Source organism: Megalops cyprinoides, chromosome 4 (assembly GCF_013368585.1).
Source record: "Megalops cyprinoides isolate fMegCyp1 chromosome 4, fMegCyp1.pri, whole genome shotgun sequence".
In the NCBI taxonomy this organism is placed as follows: Eukaryota; Metazoa; Chordata; class Actinopteri; order Elopiformes; family Megalopidae; genus Megalops; species Megalops cyprinoides.
The window spans coordinates 37,341,528-37,361,560 of NC_050586.1; the positions used below are offsets into that span (position 1 = coordinate 37,341,528).

The 20,033-nt window shown below is 41.6% G+C and overlaps 2 protein-coding genes across 2 annotated transcripts in view; both read right to left on the minus strand.

Annotated features, from left to right (window-relative positions):
* Positions 1–674: 674 nt before the first annotated feature.
* f2r (coagulation factor II (thrombin) receptor) lies at positions 675–4,117 on the minus strand. The gene is made up of 2 exons (XM_036526274.1): positions 3,904–4,117; positions 675–2,955 (listed from the first exon to the last, which is right to left on the minus strand). The coding sequence occupies exons 1-2, from the start codon at positions 3,971–3,973 to the stop codon at positions 1,799–1,801; spliced, it is 1,227 nt and encodes a 408-aa protein (XP_036382167.1). The 5' UTR covers positions 3,974–4,117; the 3' UTR covers positions 675–1,798.
* Positions 4,118–6,003: 1,886 nt separating this feature from the next.
* Positions 6,004–20,033, minus strand: part of iqgap2 (IQ motif containing GTPase activating protein 2) — a 70,695-nt gene continuing 56,665 nt past the window's right edge. Inside the window, exons 29-38 of the mRNA XM_036526276.1 lie at positions 18,454–18,686; positions 16,749–16,881; positions 14,588–14,690; positions 13,892–14,033; positions 10,611–10,698; positions 10,039–10,251; positions 9,517–9,677; positions 8,659–8,802; positions 6,780–6,888; positions 6,004–6,462 (exon numbers count right to left, since the gene is read on the minus strand). Coding sequence (XP_036382169.1) covers positions 6,349–6,462; positions 6,780–6,888; positions 8,659–8,802; positions 9,517–9,677; positions 10,039–10,251; positions 10,611–10,698; positions 13,892–14,033; positions 14,588–14,690; positions 16,749–16,881; positions 18,454–18,686 — 1,440 coding nt within the window. The 3' untranslated portion in view covers positions 6,004–6,348. The remainder of the gene's footprint in view (positions 6,463–6,779; positions 6,889–8,658; positions 8,803–9,516; positions 9,678–10,038; positions 10,252–10,610; positions 10,699–13,891; positions 14,034–14,587; positions 14,691–16,748; positions 16,882–18,453; positions 18,687–20,033) is intronic.

Genomic DNA, 20,033 nt, shown 5'->3' on the forward strand with positions numbered 1-20,033 from the left:
GATAAATCCCTTTTTTTCACAGAAAAACAATCAGACAAATGGCTGACTGCACCAGTGTGGACTTCTCCCATAGCTTATATTGGCATAACCTACAGCTAAACCTGGTAGTGTGTTTTCCATTTTAAAGCAGGTCAGTGTATGTGATGTAATGTCTGTCATGAGGTCATTTCATCTTAAGCCGGTTCCAAGTCTTTTGGGAACACCATGTATGAATCATACATTTTTATTCCAGTCAGGATGCAATCTTCTGCAAGTATGTACATCCTGAATATAATTTCACGGGGGATCACTGCTCAGTTCACCCTGTAGACCATTAGGTTTTATTACGACTGAGGATGTTCACAACACTAAACATTAATAATGAAGGAGCAGAGGTTACTCACGAGGCCAGTAAAAGTAAGAAGAGAGTGTTTTTTTTCCTTAAAGCAGAAGCTATTAATTCCTTTCTTTAAGGTCTGAGACTTAAAGCTGTGGCAAGTGTGCCGCAGAGTAAGAGTCATATGTGTAATAACTGATTTGCATATATGAAAAAAATATGTTGGATAGCAAGAGTGCAACACATTCATACAAGATAAATCATACATCAATTGTATTAAAATAATCTGATTTTCTTTATTTCAAAGTTAGAACCATTACAGAATGTCATAACATCAAAACAAATTAATTAGAAGGGGGAGCACTTTAGGGAGAGGTTGTAAAATGATGAGTGCATCATGGATCTATCTTAAGAGCCATTTTCTGTTGATAACAGACATTTGCTGCATGCTATCAAAATAATTTTGTGAGTGAAACTTTATGATGAAACATAGGACTTTGACCTTTGACTCTGGCAGGCAGGTTTGACTGCTAGTGGATCAGGTTTTTATAGAGGCCAGTTGTGACCTAAATCCAACCGTCTCCTATGTCTAAATAATTACGCCAGTAAGTATAGAGGCATATAATACTGTAATGCTTTCAATCTCACAGGAATATATAAACAATCAACAAAGCACAGCACTTACATTAATATAGGCTGATATGTGGTCAATTTGAAATATTAAAAGCAGTAATGAAAAAAAAAACATTTAGCTATTCGTGAAGACCTGCACAAACAATATTACACAAGCTTCCAGAAAAATAAGGCAGCACACTGATATGTCATGTGAATAGACTGGTACTGTAATGTTAAGTGAAGGGAGTTTCTATAACCCTTGGGAACTGTACAGAACTGGATACATAACCATAAAGCCCAAACCACATAAACATAGAAATAACTATGACGCGTAAGCATTTGCGCTAATGCAACTACAGCCATAGAATGTAAATCAAAACTGCTTTTAAAAACAGTCATTGTGTGACTTGTTCCCATGTCGATAACCACCCAGGCCGTCACAAAATGAGTAAACCAGGCCAGCCTTTTGCTGTCTTCAAAAGCACTTCCATTTCACATCCGTATGCTTAACACTGGCCAGTAAATGTGATAATACCAACTGATCAGGGTAACCAGACCCTCGAATTATAACACTTATAATGTACTAGTAGTAATACATTTAGGTAATACTGCACACATTTCTATCCTTCATCATGCATCGTGGATGTCTAGTATGATAATTCCACTGAGGATGTGCATATTAGAATGACGCTTCCACAACATGCAGACAGTCCACCCCTAATGCTGACCATAGCAGATGCTACAAATTGCACGTAAGATGGACTGGCACAGGAATAGTCTCCTGTTGGAATGATGTCGATTCTTGGCATGTGAGCTTTACGTAATAAGACTGATGTCCAAGATGCAGTCAGTGAGCTCGCTGTGCCATCAGGCCACCAGCTTCTTGTACTGGCTGCTCAGGTTACTCTGGAAGGTCTCCATCTTGCTGGTCCTGGTGCTGCTGGACTGGGTGCTCCGCTCCAGCGCCGGGGTGGCCTGGCACCGCAGGAAGCCGGCCACCTGCTTGCGGCACTGGGACGAGCCAAAGTAGTAGAGGAGCGGGTCCAGGCAGCAGCTGACGGTGCCGATGCACATGGAGAGCAGGTAGGCGGCGTAGGAGCCGTCGCTGTGGTGGTGGGCGAACTGCACGTAGTGCGCCAGCAGGATGACGTTGGTGGGCGTGAAGCAGACCACGAAGACGGCCAGCACGGTGGCGGCCATGAAGACGGCCCGGCTCCGCTTGGAGGGGTCGGACATGCCGGCGGCGCCCAGCGCCTGGATGATGCGCAGGTAGCAGACGGTGGTGAAGATGAGCGGGATGAAGAAGAAGACGGCGCAGAAGATGGGGAAGAAGTAGAGGTAGTAGCCGCGCTGCTGCTCCACGTCCAGCACGTCGTGGCAGGTGGTGATGCCCAGCTCGGGCAGGCGGATGGTCTGCTCGGACAGGAAGATGGGCATCACCCCGGCGACAGACAGCAGCCACATGGCCCCACACGCCGCCATGGCGTTCTGCTGGCTGCGCCAGCTCAGCGACTCCATGGGGTAGACCACGGCCAGGAAGCGGTCCACGCTGATGCACATCATAAGCAGGATGGAGCAGTACATGTTGCAGTAGAAGGCGGAAGTGACGAGGCGGCACGTCCAAGACCCGAACACCCAGTTATTGCCGTTGAAGTGATAGGACATCTTGAAGGGGAGCAGCAGCACGAACAGCAGGTCGGCCACCGCCAGGTTCAGCATGTAAATGGCCGCCGGCTTCTTCGGCCGGATCTTGCGCACGAACATGAAGACGGCGGCACCGTTGAGCGGTACGCTGATGATGAACACCAGGACGTACACCGAGGGAATGAACGCCGTCACCAGGGAACCCGTGAGGAACTGCGAGGCCTCTTTTGAGATGTAGTAGTGCTTCTTGGTCACCGGGGGCTTGCGCTCCCGCGTGGATTCTGAGCTAAACCCAGACGCGCTACCTTCCTGAACATCCAGAAATTCGATGGGCTCGTCGGTCACGGTCAGAAAGAACCCAGAGAAAGTCCGCACGCTCCCTGGAGAGAGGACAGTACAATGGATCAAGCAAAAGAAGAGACAATAGTCTAACAAATTAAATAACTGAAGAATGTTAACCCATGTTAGCAGCAATTCAGTTTCCTTGTGTAAAAAAGTTTTCTGGAAAATTATTTTAATGACAGTTTCAAGAAGGATGAAGTTTCCTTTTTATCTGTTGAGTCTTAAGGGAGCCTCATAAACGCACTGGATGCAGCCGTGCTGGCCACTTAAGATAAAATTTACAGTCACGGGAACGAAAAATAACGTAAAAACAATGACATATACACAGACAACACAAAACGCTGATATTTGTATATCGCTGTATATTTATAATAGAGGTATATACAGAGCTTTATTATGAATCACAGAACACCTTGTTGATTTATGCGCGCGGTTTGGCAATAGAAGCTGTACGGTGTAAGACACCTTCATAACATTAGTAATCAACATATAGGTCTATTTAAGAGTTTAACATGCCATAATTCTGTGATGTTTTGCCCCAACAAGTTAAGACGCGGGCTTCGACATGCCCAGTGCGCTAGCGCTCGGTCTCCAAACTTTCAATGCCCAGTCGTATTAAAGACATTTTCTGTGAGCCACCCCTAGTAGAAAAAACAGCCTGATATGTATGTAAAATTAAAACAATTTTAACATGTTCAAAGAACCGCACGCACGCAAGCCAGTGCAGTGTGTGGTTTGATCAGTATGAATGTCAATGGCAAGACGCGTGTTTTAAGTACGTCTTAGGACCTATCTCACCCCTTACCAAGACGCAGTTTGGAAACCAGCGAGCAAACGCTTGTTTAATGGTGGCCCCTATGTCCAAATATATATGTCCCAGGTCTGTTTCATTGTTAGATTGCATGCCATCAAATTAGAAAAACAAAAAATTACAACAGCAAAAGCACAAAACTATTTGGACAGTCCATAAGAGAGTGTTTTCTTACCATTGAACGGGATAGCAGCCGCAGTATACAGTCCAAGCAATGTCAAAACGACAACTGCTTTGAAAAACATGGTTAGTCTGAAGTTCACAGTTTGGATATCTCCCTTTGAAATAAAAATACAACTTGTGGTCGCTTTACGAGTTAACCGTTCAAATACGTGATGTGAGGAGCTCAAAACCGCGTGAAACAGAGTATCCCCCGTCCTTCAATTTCTGTGAACAGCTTAATTTTGCTGTACCGCCCCATTGTCAACGCCCACGCTCTGAGTAATGGACGAGCCACAGACTGTGCATATCTATCCAATGATGTCAGCGTTCCAACTTTTACTTTTATCAGACGCCATTTCAATCGAGTGCAATTCATCGCAACCTCACGGTTTGGGGAATACATTTTCCCCCATTGAGTACGTTTAGAATATCTCTATAATATAAACTAGGCAACACAATATCCTCTTCTCTAAAAATAACGGTATTCACACAATCTATAACAAACAAGGCTGTAGAGGAGTTTGAGTGAATTGCACCAGACATACATCTTTGTCAACCTATATGCAAATACAGCTTTTACTCTGTGTTACTGAAAGCACCTGGGAGCGTTCTGTAGACTTCCTGATACGCCACTTTAGGAAGCATATATGAAGTTGTCCGACTTCATAGCATAACATTCTGGCAAGGGCGTAGGTTTGGTCTCAACATTGGTAGGGACACAACAACCGAGGGCACATCGGAATTGTCTAATATGACTTCACTCGGAAGATAATGCGAACGAGTTCCTCAAATATCGGTAGGGACAATTCTGTCCTCCAAAAATATTGGTAGGGACATGTCCCTACCGTCCATATGCAAACCTACGCCCTTGCATTCTGGATTTCTGACCATTATTGTGGTGTATTGTGTGGTATTGAGGTGTTACTGGTCCTGCATTATTGTGCCTTACCTTAAATTACATTTTTAAACGGCCAATGGTAGGCTGATATGCAAAAAGTAAAGGAAAAAAAATCAGGATGATATATGACCTGCAGGACAGCAAGGCAGCCATATTCACAGCATTGTATCAAGGAGAGATGTCTAATCTTAAGTAAGAAAGACAAAGAAATGCAGGGTAAACTGTGGAAAACAATAGGCCAAGGCTGGAATTCAGAATGAAAGTTTCTCTACTGGCTTTCATCTGAAATTATTGTCTTGGAAAAATTACTTTGTAATGTTTTACAATGACACATCCGGTCCTGCTTGGGTGAATACTTTATTATTGTGCAATTGGTAATGTATCCAAAGCAAGCATTGAGCAAGGCCACGGAAATGTTACACATTCTGCATTGCGTGTCAGTGTGTTGCTGGGTGTCGCTGTGTGAGGTGCGTGTGTGTGCAAGAGAGTAATATTGGCATTTTTTATGCCAGTTAGAGGAAATATTTACAGGCTTCTCTGGACTTGCACAATAGTAAAAGAGATTACAGCATATACAACTGTAGCTGTATGGTTGTCAAGGAGAATTTGTAGAATGGTGAGCAGTCACGCTCTGACAGATAACAGATGCGGTTATATTCAACAGTAAAAATTCATGGTGAAATACATTCCTGTGGAGTGAAAAAAATCTTCCAAAAATGGTGCAACCAAGGCACACACTCAGACAAATTGAGGTTTGCAATTTATTCATTTATTCATTGTTTTTAAAACACTGGAATTATGTTAATTTATGTTTTGATTCTGCATTTAAAAGCAAGAATGATTGGAAGGAACAATTATCAACTGACATGTTTTAAAAATATGCATAGCTTCCCAGTATTTGAAGTCAAAAGGCACAAGGTAACACTTAAAGCAAACCGACTGGCGACCAGCCTGGTAGGCTTGTTCCATTTCATATCCTAAAACGACCTTGAGGCAGTAGTGCATTTTACAACAATTCATTATAATTTTTTCTTCCACAAGTGATAACATTGTTATTTGCTTATATAGCTTCTTTATATAAAATGTAATTTTAATTATAACAATTTTAAAATATATATTCCATGTACAATCATCCAGTGGCAAACAAACAAAAAAAAACAACAAAAACAATGACAACATGAGTAACCATTCACTAACAAATGTTCTGTACTGCGGTATGAACTGAAAAAATTCTAATCAACTTCCCATAGAATGAACTTGTAAATAAAACTGAACTGATGTTATCTCTTTTTTTTTTTCAAACAAGCTATATTTTATACATATTATTTCCCAGTTCCACAGGCTTTACCTACACTAACATATCATTCAGTTATTAATTAAATGCCACACATAAATCCAGTTACATATTTTGCAAAATCAACAGAAGGCACAATCCAATTTCATTCCCCCTACTTCAGGACTTTACACAATGAAACGGAAAAGCGAGATGCGCCAGGGTTGTACACAACAACAACCGGGGAAGATTCAGCTGGAATTTAAACTGTGCTTTGGTCAGGAGCTTCACTTCCCATAGAACTTTTTGTTGAGCAAAAAGATTAACAAGTTGACGTTGACTTTGGCCTTGTCGAACATCTTCATGACCGCTACTCCTTCATACTGCAGCTGGAGCAGGTCCTGGGGGAACAGACAGACATCAAGGCATCAAAGGGTGTTTAGCACAAGTTATCTATGGCTTCTGTATTAAAGTTACAACTCTTGCTTTGCGGAATGTCAATAGACAAGAACTGCCACCTTATTTTACACTGGCACAAACACAACTATTCCTTTCCAGCCTAAAAATAACATCATAGAAAACATCTGTAATTTTTTTTTTTTGAAAACGGCTGTTGATTTGGCATGTGCGAATACAGTTTCCAGTGCAGCAACCCAAGGGCACAGTGGAAATGAATAGTGGGCGAGGCAGTCATTACACATTTTATTTTGTGCTCTACCTGGAAATGTAGCTGGACCTTTTCCATTTCCACTCCCATAAACTTGGCTTTCACCTCAAAGTCTCCAACTTCCTCACTGGGCGCAATGTCGAACATGACATTCTTGAACCTGATGAACAATAGAAATATAGGATGTGTATATCAACGCTTCCATTTCTGTCTCTGAAAGATGCAGAATTCTTCATTCTTTAACTATAACGGTATACTTCTACATAACTGTTAGTCATTCAATCCCAAAGATAATATCTGATATATGGTAAATGGAACTAAATGACTGGAATATGACCTAAAACTGAGAGAAAAAGAAACTTTCTTAACCTGTTGTATATATACTGTAAAATTACTGTATAAATACTGTATAAATTTGTACTGTAGTAATTCCAACATGCAATGAAGAGATATCATAACCATAAATAATGATTTAGGTAAAACAATGTCATTCAAATGGTTCATCACAGCCATGTTTTTCTCTTAACTTGACAAGAATATATAAATAAACACTACATAAATTAAACATTTGCTGAAATAAATTATTCAAAATGATAGTAATAGGACAGCAGTATTGTACAGTGAGGAACAGGGTTTGTAACAGAGAGGTTGCCAGTTTAATTTCTTGATGGGCCACTGCTGTTGTACCTTTGGGCAAGATCCTCTTCATTTATCTGCTAAGGAACTGTAATATTATATAAAATGAGGAACAACATGTTGGAGTTGGATTGATTCTAACCCTATTTTACCACAAACACTTGTTTCAGACAACTCAGTGGGAGAGTATACTGTGCTCTGCTATGCCTTATAAAAATAAACAGTGATTATATAATATGACACGAGGTTAGCATGAGTCAAAGTGGTGTTGCATAGTATGGAAATTTGCCAAGTACATCTAAACCTCACTAAGGCTACAGTGTAAGAAAGCAGAAATTAGAAGCTGTCAGTCAGAACTGACCACATTATGATTCAGACAAGACAAATCTTTCCTATCGCCTTGCTTACTAAGCTAAATGGCTCTGTGAGAGCAGTAAAAAAGAGCTACCAATTTTTATGAATTATTTAAAGCTTACTGATTACTGTGTTCAGCAAGTTTTTATTGTTTTTAATGTCACTTGCCAATTTAACTGCCAGGCAGCAAATACAAAATGATGGTAAGATAACTATGGAAGGAATATACAAATCCTTAACTACTTGTATGGGTCAGAACAGAAATTTTGTGGTTGCAGTTTCATGTGTATCATAACATGACAAATTAATTAAAAATGGGAAAATGCTGGTCAGTATTATTACAGACATGTCTGGAAGTAATTTCTCTTACTATCGCTGTATCACAACAAAGGAATTCTGCAGCCTCATAAAAAATTATAACTATACCTATTGCAAATGATTAAATAATTAAGTAAAAAACAAAAAATATTCCACCCAAATACTGTACATCAAAGCTGAAAACAGAATTTCACTTCTGGACGAGTACGGGAGAAACTGATTAAAATATCTGCAGACATAAAGCCCAATGGATCGTCTTATTTAAGTGTAGTACATCTTATGGTGCTTCATTTTCAAAGCAAGTGTACCAGAATGGACAGTCCAACCTAAATCAATCTTGACCTAATTAATAAGCATGTTTTGAGCAATCAAAGCATTTTTTATGCTGGAACACTTGCTCCGTTTCCAGAGGGCCGCCTAGCCTCTGTCACCGCTGCTTTGACTCCAACACTTTGGACAAAACAGGAAAGACCTGAACAGGTCCTCTGACAGGACTGGACACAGAGTGGCATAATCGCTCTCAGCGGGCTCCTCTTACTGTGTTTTCCTTTTTTTCCCTTCCGATGTCAAAAAGCAAAACAATGGAACGCTTCCCAGAATGTGCTCGGAGCCCGGCACTCACTGATTGGTCTGGAGTCCCTCGATTTCCAGAATGACTCCCTTCTCGTGGAGCCGTGCCGCGGTGTATTTCAGGGACTGCTGCTTGGACTTCCTGCTGCCTTTCTCCTCTCCTTTGCTGTCCAGCTTGATTGACCTCCTGGCATTCCTACAGCAACACACAGATAAGCAGGCTGTGATGAGTACCATTCTGCTGGGAATCAGGTAAAATGTCAAGGACAAAACAACAAACTTTTCCGTCTAGATTACTAGCCAATGCCAAGCTGCACTGGGTCAAATTCATCATTGTTTTCATCATTGTTCTGTCGTTCACAAGCTAACTGTACGGATGCCTGATTTGCCAATTCAAAAGTGCTAAGAAATGGGTAACATTGTTTGTCTTGTATTTATTCATAAAGTATGTTGGTGCCTTTGTACAAGAAGGGAGACAAAAACTTTCAACTATGAAGCTGTTATTGGACAATTTCCCAACAATTCTTGTGTAAACTGCAATAAAATCTATGTATTAATTTCAGCATTTTGTCTGCTTGGAAAAAACTAGATTCTTGATTTTTTTCCTGTTCAGACTGTTTATGTTTTTTACAGTTACATTTACATTTATTCATTTAGCAGACGCTTTTATCCAAAGCGACTTACATAGGTTACAGTTCTTTACAATGTTATCCATTTATACAGCTGGATATTTACTGAGGCAATTGTGGGTTAAGTACCTTGCCCAAGGGTACAGCAGCAGTGTCCCAGTGGGGATCGAACCGGCAACCTTTCGGTTACGAGTCCTGCTCCTTAACCACTATGCTACACTGCCGCCCTTTTTACAGTACACATATACAGCTTGTGGAATGTGTGGGTTGCAGTTCCTTACTTCCTGTTGAGATTGTCCAGGCAGGTTTTGATGTAGGTGTCGTAGTAGTTGATCTGGTCCTGGTAGAAGGTTGTCTTTGAATTCAGGGCACTGAGTGTCTGTTGCAGTTTCACCAACTCGGCCTTCCTGCGTTGCCTGTACCGCCTCTGGTAGCGGATGTCCTGTCAGTCACACAACAGAAGCCAGCTGTGAGAACTAGGTAGGTTATCTGTGCAGTCAATCTACACACAGTGTCTGATTACAAATACAGCTGATACCATGTGAAAAGAGTCCAACTACGTACATTACTGTATTCATTTGTTTAACCGATAATTTACCCGGAAGGTCAGGTGAGAACTCATTTCTCTTTTGCAATGGTGACCCGCACAATGAAGGTGGCTAACGGGTGCTATGGAATGTGCACCCAGTCATCTGTAGGGGGGTGACTAGGTTGCCACTGTGACATGCTTTAACGTCTCAAAGGTGTCTCTTGCTCCTCATCTCAGCTTCAGCGTGGCGGTGCCGTTGCGGAGGGCATGTTACCTTGGAGATGTCGTTGATGACGTCCTGGTACTTGTTGTGGGAGGACACCCGGCCGGCCTGCTCCAGGGTGCGCAGGTTCCTCAGGATCTTCCTCTTCTTCTGCTCCAGCGGCAGCTGCCTGTCCTCCAGCAGCGCCTGGCTGCTCTTCATCCCGTCCGGCGTCTTGGCGTCCTGGACGGCGCGCTTCTCCACGATCTTCACATGCTCCGCCTCCTGCAGCACACAAACAAAAGGCCCTTGCTTAGAACACACCAGGGAAAAAGCCATTCCGTAGGGTCAAACAGAACTGATTCTACGTATATAATAACAATGAATGTAGGGCTATAGCTTGGAGGTGAATTATATGAAACAAGTATATATTGTTTACAATTAAGATTCTGAACGCAAGCAAAATGTCTGTGGAAATGCAACTGAAAACATCTATACTAAACTCATTGCCCTATTGGTGTATAGATGAGATATTTACTCACTGAACTGTAATACCTTATACATACATGACAATATTGAGGTAGAAATAGATAACTAGAAGTGGAAGTATGCAATGAGGTGTATCAGTAGGGTTATGCACACACCTGGAGTGCTGTGGCTGGTGTCTCCAGGGTCTCTGTCAGTGTCTCTCCTGGTTGAATCCGCACCACATCCACAATCAGCTTCTTAGTCCTGATGGAGGGGAAAATGCACACACATGTATTTTAACAGACGCAAAATTACAGAAGATACATAGTCTTCACTGTCTATATTGGCTGTTCAGAACTATACATAGTCTTAATTAGCAGTTCAGAAATGTGGACCTCTTCCTGTGCCTGTGTCCTGAAAACAGACTATCAGATCATGCTGAGAGTCACCACAATGTGGTCCTGACATGCTTGAGAAAAGGGCCCACATTCTTTATATTTTAACTGAAAAATAGGCAAACACCACCCTTGCAGCCCATAAAGAGCAGTTCGGCCTCAGACACAAACGTCAGAAACGCGAACAGACTGTTATTCTTGGGTCTGTCACTCCAGTATTAAAAATGTTCCTGCTCTGCTAAAAAGCAGTCACCATATTTATTTTACTCAATATCAAATTTCCGTCTCTTCAGCTCTCCGTCTGCTGCTGCACCTGGGATGCAGAAGTGAAAAACTGTACAGTGTGAGCACTTGGCCCATTGAGCAACCAGGTTAGACAGCTTGGTTTACTCGACTCATGCTTCCTGTTTCCTGTTTATACTTCCCCTTCCTATCCCACACAGAGACTGAAATGGACCCTGAAAGACTAACTAAGACTCAAATATTACATTGGAAGCTTTGGAGGTTAGAGGACCTTGACTCTTCTGAGAATCCGAAGAGTAAAATTACTGGGGTCTAATGGGAGGAAGACTCAGTTCTAGTTGGTATACATTTCCTGCATAGTTTTTACACAGAAATGTGTGAGCTGATACAGTACATCAGGCCATGATGATGATGGCCATCATGTTCCAATCAATGTGGCATCAGTACAGTACAGATGGACAATCAAGATTCATTTAATATTTGAATCCCCTTCAACACAACGTATTGTACATGTAAAAGTAATGACATTAAATATGCAATAACCCTATTCATTTCACGTATTACAACTATTACCAGGCCGAACACATTCAAAGCATGCTAATTACTGCAACACGAAAGCTGTGATAAACCACTTTCAGTGTATTTACTCACACTGTGATGGCAAACAGGTTGATAGATCAAACATGTTCTCAATCACAGCATAGTGTGAGAAAGCATGTATAGAGTTCACAAAGCATGAGTCATTTGTTAAATACAGCTTGTTTTGTCTGCAGTGATAAAGATTAATACAACTGGCCTTCGTCATAAGACGTAACAGGATGTTTATCAACAATGGGAACGTGATGAGCTCTTGATATGTGTGGTAGAGTTTTGGCCTTGCTTACTGCTCAAAATTACGCTCTGTTAAGAGGCTTTCATTATGGCAAAGCAGGTAATCTTTCTGACTTTATCCTCAGTTAACCCTGACTTTTGCACTAGTAAAAAGGCCTGCACACTTTAAGTGTAGAATGGCATTCCAGGGTCCATAGGGGGAATAACACTGAATAGTATGGTACACTTTCAGACAAACACATACAAAATTATGCCCATGCTATACTGAAAGTTGTATGTATTTCAACATATGTAATGATTGGTGTTATATTAATTTATCACCCTGCATATTATGCGTCACATTTATGTCATGCTCACATGACATTCACAGTGCAGTGATATAAACAGCTCACTTGCTAATTATATTTAAACACATCCAAAGCCCCCGGGAGCTGAAATTGTCCAAATAGATGTGTCTGCACATCAGCACGATAAAGCTGGCCTTCTAACCACATCCTACTCAGGCAAGGAAATGACAGAGAAATTAACTGACCATGTGGTCCTGCCACTCAGAGATAACTGACTGGGAAATAAGCAAGCGGGACATTAGCATAACGCATTTTCAAAACAAGATGACCGCCAATTGTGCTTCTAAAAGATATCAATAGTTAAGGAGGCCAGTCACTAAACAGTAACTTAAAATCAAAAATTTATTTTGTGATAGGAAAATGTTTAACACACAATTATGTTCTGTAGCCATTTATTTATTTCCCCTTTCATTACTGGCTGAATCCAGGATATTGTTATTATCTCAGTCCAAGGCCTTTTCAGGCAGAGAATTAAACACCATAAACCGACTGTCCATGAACAATAGTAATTTCCTTCAGTGACTGAATATATATATTGATGAAAACAAATGATGGGACTACAATTTACTGAGACCCTCAGGGATTATATCAAGTTACTCTGAAATGACAAAATCAATTCCCAATCGCATTAACTAAATACTAGAAACAACGATACCCTTCACTTGTTACCTGATTTGATGGATTAAGAGAAGGGACATGTTGTCTATGAATGAGTTTTTCCAATCATAGTCATTCATCCACCTAAATCAATCCCAAATGACAGTAATTTCAATGACACTCACACACTCCCTCCTAAAAGCCAAGAGGCGCTGGCAGGACTGTAACCCCATGCCCAACTTGATAACTTCACTTCCAGAACAACACTGTCACACTTATTGCAAAATAAGACCAAACTTCGTCTCCACAACCCTAATCTGACATCAAGATCTCACTGAACTATAACAGGCAGGGAGGAGCTCATACAGTTTACTACACAGGAAAGAAACGCTACGTATTCTGCTATGTAAACTACTCAGGTTGAGTTTTCAATAAATTTAGGACGGCAAGATCTAATCACCTGCAGTTCCATTGTTTATTGTTCTACACACTATCCCAATGCAACACGCAAAAACACATGTGGCTATGAGAACAGTCAATGGGATTATTGTTTAAATCATCACACGGTGCAATTAACTGCAAATTACATGCGGGCAATTACTTTGCGGTCTTTTAACCTTTGTGCTTCAGACATGCTATTCTGTATCTTCAGACAGTGTGCTTATCACAATATTCTTATACACTTTTGTTAATCAACTTTTAATTTAATCAAAATTTCCCCAAAAATACAATGAAATCAGAAATGTGATGCACACAAGATGGCCGGCAAGTATGTCAAACAAGCATAAACTACATGATGGCAGAAGGCTACTTAAATAGCTAACTTTGCTGTACTGGTGTAGTAGCTTTCCTGTCAAAAAAACTATGCTATTTAATATCTAATCAAGTTCATTAAAGCTCACATTTTATTGCAAAAAATCAAGAAGGCCAAGAGACCTTGTTGGGCTGGCTGGTGTGATTAAAATGTGTTTCGAGAGGAAACGTGGAATAAAGCTTCTAACATACTGTCCTGGTACAAACCCACTACAGTGAACTGCATCTTACTTCATCATGAGAGTCTTCATATCCTGATCGTCTCCTTCCAACAGCTCAAACTTGCTGGTGAGGGTGAGGGAGATTTCCGTTTTGGCCAGCTGACTTAGTGTGCTTTCCTTGTTGGGGTCATTAGGGTCCACTGCTCCTTCCCCTGAACAAACACAGCCAGATAAGTGATGGTTCAGCAGTTGCGCCCTTTTTTCCCATTATTAGAGCCAGAATCACAATGAATAAGTGACGGAAAGGAGAAAGGGGTCAGGGCATGCACCGAGCAGTGAACAACAAGACAAAACTGAAGACAAAACTATGTGGAAAAAACTTGCAAACAATTTTTTAATCATGATTATTTTTAATTGTTTAACAAAATATCTTCTTTTAACAACAAATTCCATACAACTTCTGGGCAGACAGTTCAACACCATTTATACAGCTGGATTTTGACAGGGGAAATTGAAGTGAAGCAGCTCTCTCAAAAGGTGTAACAGTAGCTTCTCAGCTGGGATAACACTTACTGGCTCATAGATCTGGACTCTTTACAACTGCAGCACAGTCTTACTGGTCATACAATGTCAGCATTTAGAAGGGCTGGTGGGTTTTAATTTAACAGTGCCTATACGGATTAATGACAAGCTTCTATTATCACATCTATCTATCACATTAAACCGTCAGGTTTTTCATTATTGTAAAAGGAAGAGAAGACCCTACCCAGCAGAGATTCAACATCAGGAACATCACCAAGGTCCTCCAGGAGTTCGTGCAGGAGGTCGTTTTTGTCTGGTGAAACGGCATCCTTATGTTCCAATACCAGCTGCCACACAAAAGCAAAACCACTTGAGTTTTATACAAATGGACCAAATGGAGCTCAATCACCCTAATACATCTAGTACATTTCGCCAAGTTCCCTCTTTCTCCTGAGGAGAGACTTCTTTCGGCACAAGAATTCTTAGCAAACAGGAAATTTTGGAGTTGCTATAAATGATCTTAAAAACAACATTTTATTAACGTCTGCTTCAGTATATTCAATTCATTAAAGTTTAGTACACAGCACATACTGAACATGAACTGTTACAACAGACTGAACTGCAGAGGCAGGTGGTTTGTCTCACAGGTGTTGGCATTTATAAATGTCTTGCATGCATACTGCAATCAATCAGTCAAAATGTATTTCCTACAGTGATCTTAAAGGAGTTATCAGCATAAAGAGTAGAAACCTAGGAGAGGAGATCAATCAGTGCTTGAGAGAGATCTATCCCAATGGAATATATTACACTGCGGTGTTTCTCTCAACAGCTGTTCTTAAACTTTAGCTTAGCTGTTAAAGGGTCACCCACAACAACAGTGAACTCATACACATGATCATGAAATTCCTTTGATCTTTGCCAGATATTTTAACAAAGGGAGGCACAGATTCACTCCCCACGTCTTGCAGACAGATGAGACCTTCAAGGTTGTTCAATTCTGTGATACATCCTTCATCACACTGGAGAAGCACAGCTCAGCTCCTGACAGATAACTTTCACTCCATCATCCAGCGCTGCAGCAAAGTCTTCCAGTATATGAGAATAAGTATAAGAATAAGAGAATAAGTATAAGATATTTTATGACAACTCTCTAAAATAACCTCTGGAACTTCAGATGTAAACTGGATATATCCTGTTGGCTTCAGAATGACCATAACTTCCAGGATAACAGGAGATAAAATACTTCTTCTCCTTAGACAAGGAATTATGGCCCAATGACGTAGTTGCAGAAAACAACGATGTGCCACTGCCACTCCCTTACTCTCGAGACAGAGCTGAGCTTACTTCTGGAAAATTCAGCAGCATAGGAAATTGTAGGAGGAAACTAACAATTCAATCAAGTCATAAAACAAACTTCCTTTCGATGCTCAGCATAGACTCTGATCAGTGCAGATGTCAGCCAGCGAGACGATTTATATTACCCAGTCAAATGGTTTCCTAAACCATGAAATCAAGACGTAAGAACCTTCTATGAATCATCAATATCACTTTTTTAAAGTTTAAAAAGGTGAACAGATAGCAGGTCGGGAGTGACTGACACCCTGGACGTCCTCTGTGCGAGGCGTGGTTTTGCTGGGAACACATGGTTCTCGTTGAGAGGGATGAGGATGCGTTCAGCTCAGTGGGCCAGCGGTGATTTCCTGCGCTGGGAAGCACGTTATTGGCAGGCCGCTGCGGGCCAACTAGGGAGCGGAGAGAGCACCCTTAGAGCGAGGGCTAGAGGGGGCAAAGACAGGCCGCCTGCGCTCCTCACAGTATTGGGGCCAGGCGGAAGAGTGGGGTGGGGTGGGGGGTGGGGGGTTGCGCGCTGAGGGGGAGGCCTCCTTTGTGCTGGGAGTGTGTGGGCGTAAGCCCCCCCATCACTGACTCATCCTTACCAGACAGGCAGTGAAAACAAGACCGCATTACTTCACGCACACATGATGTTGATTATCCCTGCCTGCCGCCCCAGATTCACCTCTGTCCCGGGGATGACGCAAATTACCCCGCCCCCCTCTCCCCTCTCTAGCCCCACTCAACAGACGACAATCGTCCCACACACAATAACAAAGAAAAGAGTAATTAAACCTTGTCCATCTGAGAGAGATCATTTAAGTGATTAATTTCAGAAAATGCCTGTATTTCTATTTTAGGAGCATTTTATATTATACATTTATATATTCTATAAAACATATTTTGTGCATGTTACCACATAAAATCAGACATCCCATGTTACAAACATAAAATCATGGGTTTGTTGCAGCTTTAGGTTTAAACAGTGCCTCTTTAATGGCATATGTGGTGCAACAAAACATGGAAATGGCCTTCCGCATGGCCTTCTACAGCGGAACAGGCCCCAGTCTTACTGAGTGAGTGTTGATGATCTCCTCTATGGAGATGTAGATGATGGGCTTGCTGAGTGTCACCATGTCGGAGTATTCGTCTACGTTGAACTTCTCCTCAGGCTCGGGAACGTCACATGCTGCCTGGAAAAAAACTCTGGAGCGAAACAATAGAGTACTGTGGTAACTGTGTGCAAAAATACACTTTACAAAACTGAAAGATAATGCTAACAAACAATACATGAAATGAGACCTGCGTGAATCAAAAATGTGAAACAAATTGTTTAAAAATGGCACAAATGCAAAAGAAAAAAAGGACATAACATGCTGCAATTCTGAATTTAAACAGTCCTTCATTGGCTGAGGATGAATAATTTTGTGATATGGACATTCTCTTGAATGCATAGCAATTTCGTGACTTGTGACACGACACCAGCATTGATTTCAGATGTTGACCTGGCGAGGCCAAAGGGCTGCTCCCAGGGGCATAAAGTGCTTCCTCAGACACGAGCACATCCATCCTGATAATCATATTACAGAACTGCCTCTCTGCTGCACGCTCTCTCTGGACTGCACTGCGTGATTCTAACACGCGTAGTGTTTTCGGAGGGATCACACGTGATCAGATCTATTTCCTGTGAGCGTGAGTCACTCCTATTGGTTTGATAGGTGTTCCAGGAAGGTCACTGTCCCGCTGTGCTCGGAATGGAAGCCATATGGAAGACTGCTCCTCCCTGCTGACAGAAGACTTAGACATTTCTTCAGACTGCATTCCGGCCTGGCCTGCTTGTTCTCCTGCTGCATGCAGGCACACATGCTGTGCACTCAGCAACTGCTTAGACCACTTTAGTATGCAGCAGACTAGAGAACAAACACTGACTTTAAGTTTGTAATACCATGCGGAGTAGGACCAGTGACGTGTCACATAAACTGTGATGTTATCTATGTTGCCTTCCTGTATTTAGTCATGTTTGTGAAGTATTCCTGTAAACAGACTTTGGACTCCATGGCATTTCCCCCTGAATTGATATTAGCCCACAAAGACATGTTATATTACCACTACACATTCCCAGTGGCACGTACGCATGGCAGACCCTTTCTCTGCCTGAAAACTCAAATTTTAACACCTTGTAGACAGATGAATGCAAAAGCAAGTTCGTAGACGATATCACATGTTCAGTAAAATGTTATTTAGCTACATGACTGCAACCACATTCCGCCGTGATAACTGTTTGACAGCACATATTTCTACTTACTATACCGCACGATATTTGTAAGTTCAATATCATCCTTTTTGAACCATGTACCCTGAACCCTTTAACCCCGCAAAGGGGCTTTTATTTTTTTTTTAATTTTAATTTTTTAAATAATGTTTTTATTTAAAGGAAATTCGTATGAATTAGTATACAGCATAATGGCTTGTATGTTGTTTTATTACATTGCTCTCAGAAACCTTACAGTGCAACCTTGTGTATGTTGTGTTAGAACATATGAGAAGTATGTTGAGTACACTGTTAAACTTCAAGTAACTCTGGGGAATGGACTGTCATTTCTCACTTGAACTCCTGGTACGTCTAGGAGATGCATTGATTGCTCTCAGCTGAATTTCTGATAGGTCTAGGAGATGCAGTGATTTCTCTCGCCTGAATTTCTGATAGGTCTAGGAGATGCATTGATTTCTCTTGCCTGAATTTCTGATAGGTCTAGGAGATGCAGTGATTGCTCTCACCTGAATTTCTGGTAGGTCTGGGAGATGTAGTTGTTCATTGAGGTCATGTGGGCGTTCTCGCCCTCAAAGAGCTTGTTGGCGGCAGCGTGCTGCAGCACCTTGGCCACAGAGCCCAGGTTCCTGCGCTGGTCCGAGTGCAGTTGCCCCCCGGCCGTCATGTCGATGATGTCGAAGCCATCGGGGGCCACAATGGCGGGGTTCATGTAACGGTAGTACAGCAGGTTTCCCACAATCTGCCGACAAAACCCAAAACACCATCAGTAACCCCAGCCTCTGTGCAACTAAAGAAACCTATGCTGTCGTCAATGATTTACAATGCAATCACAGTAAAGCATGATCACAGAAGTAATTAATCTCTTCTGACATTAGATTACTAGTATTTCAAAAGATTATCAAGACCATGAAATGAGTGACTCCAAGTCAAATGAAGCAGTCAAGATGTTGCTTTTTAAGATTAAATTCAGCTAAATAAATGAGCATACAGGTTTGGACTGATGGTCAATAAAACCCAGCCCTGAGCTATTTTACCATTCTGGCAGTATGCACTGGGCTGGCAGCTGAGATATACAGTAATATGTGTGCTCCAGACAGACTGCCATGCTCTGTGTGCATGGGGGAGTCAATACCTAATGGGTCAGCCTGACAGTGGAACGGCGAATGATTTGGGGGGGGGGAGGAAGGAAGGAACCAGCGTTGGAAAGGAGGGAGGAAAATGATTCGCAACAGGATTTCAGTTTAGTTCATGACCCCTGAAGTCCCAAAGTTTATACTCCAACCAAGTCAGCCAAAGGGGATGTATTATTTTAGGTTGCTCCTTCCAACCTTGGGTTACTGTAGCCTTTTCTCTGCCTGGGCACTGCAATTCCCTCTATCTGGCTATCAATCACCCCCCCCCCCCCCCCCCCATTCCCCACAGTTGATAAGTTCACTGTGTAGTTACACAAAGCTGTGAGGTTATCAACTTGTCTATTTTTTGTGACATGAAGATAATGGTAGAATGAGAGTTTAAGATATCATTAAAGAACATTGCGTTCCTGCAGTGGTGTCAACGCATCGAGAGTTATCCTCTAACACAGTGCCACCGCAAATGAAACTGGGGTTTATTTTAACAGCAAAATTTGAATAAAATGTATCTGTACATCTTTGCCAGAATAACATGATCAGAAAGTGGCTTCAGCAAAGTGGGCCTGTTGTGATGCTGTACAGTGTCCACATGCCTTTTCATGGCCAAAATCCTGTTTGTAAATTTAATGCAACATGGTGAAACAGTGTGTGGCTGCTCAGTGATGCAATATTGAATATTTATTGTTTATCTGCTTTCATGTTAATTTATGTACAGTTCAAAAGTTGTGCTAAATTTGGAACTGTAGTAGTACTGTAGTTCACATGAGCTTCTCAAAATTAACTGAGAAATGACAAACTCATGAGACCCAGTGTTTGTGGCCCTCTGCTGGCAATTAATGAGCTAAAGGGCCTATAATTTAATGCCAGTATAATCAGACATTGCGTTATGTATTACCACACCTTGCGATTAGCAATTAGGAATAACCACAACACCAAAATAACTCCAAAATAAATAA

Coding starts and splice junctions, on each gene's coding strand:
- f2r (XM_036526274.1), bottom strand. CDS start 3,973: ATGTTTTTCAAAGCAGTTGTCGTTTTGACATTGCTTGGACTGTATACT. Junction 2,956..3,903: donor GGCTGCTATCCCGTTCAATG/GTAAGAAAACAC, acceptor TCCTCTCTCCAG/GGAGCGTGCGGACTTTCTCT.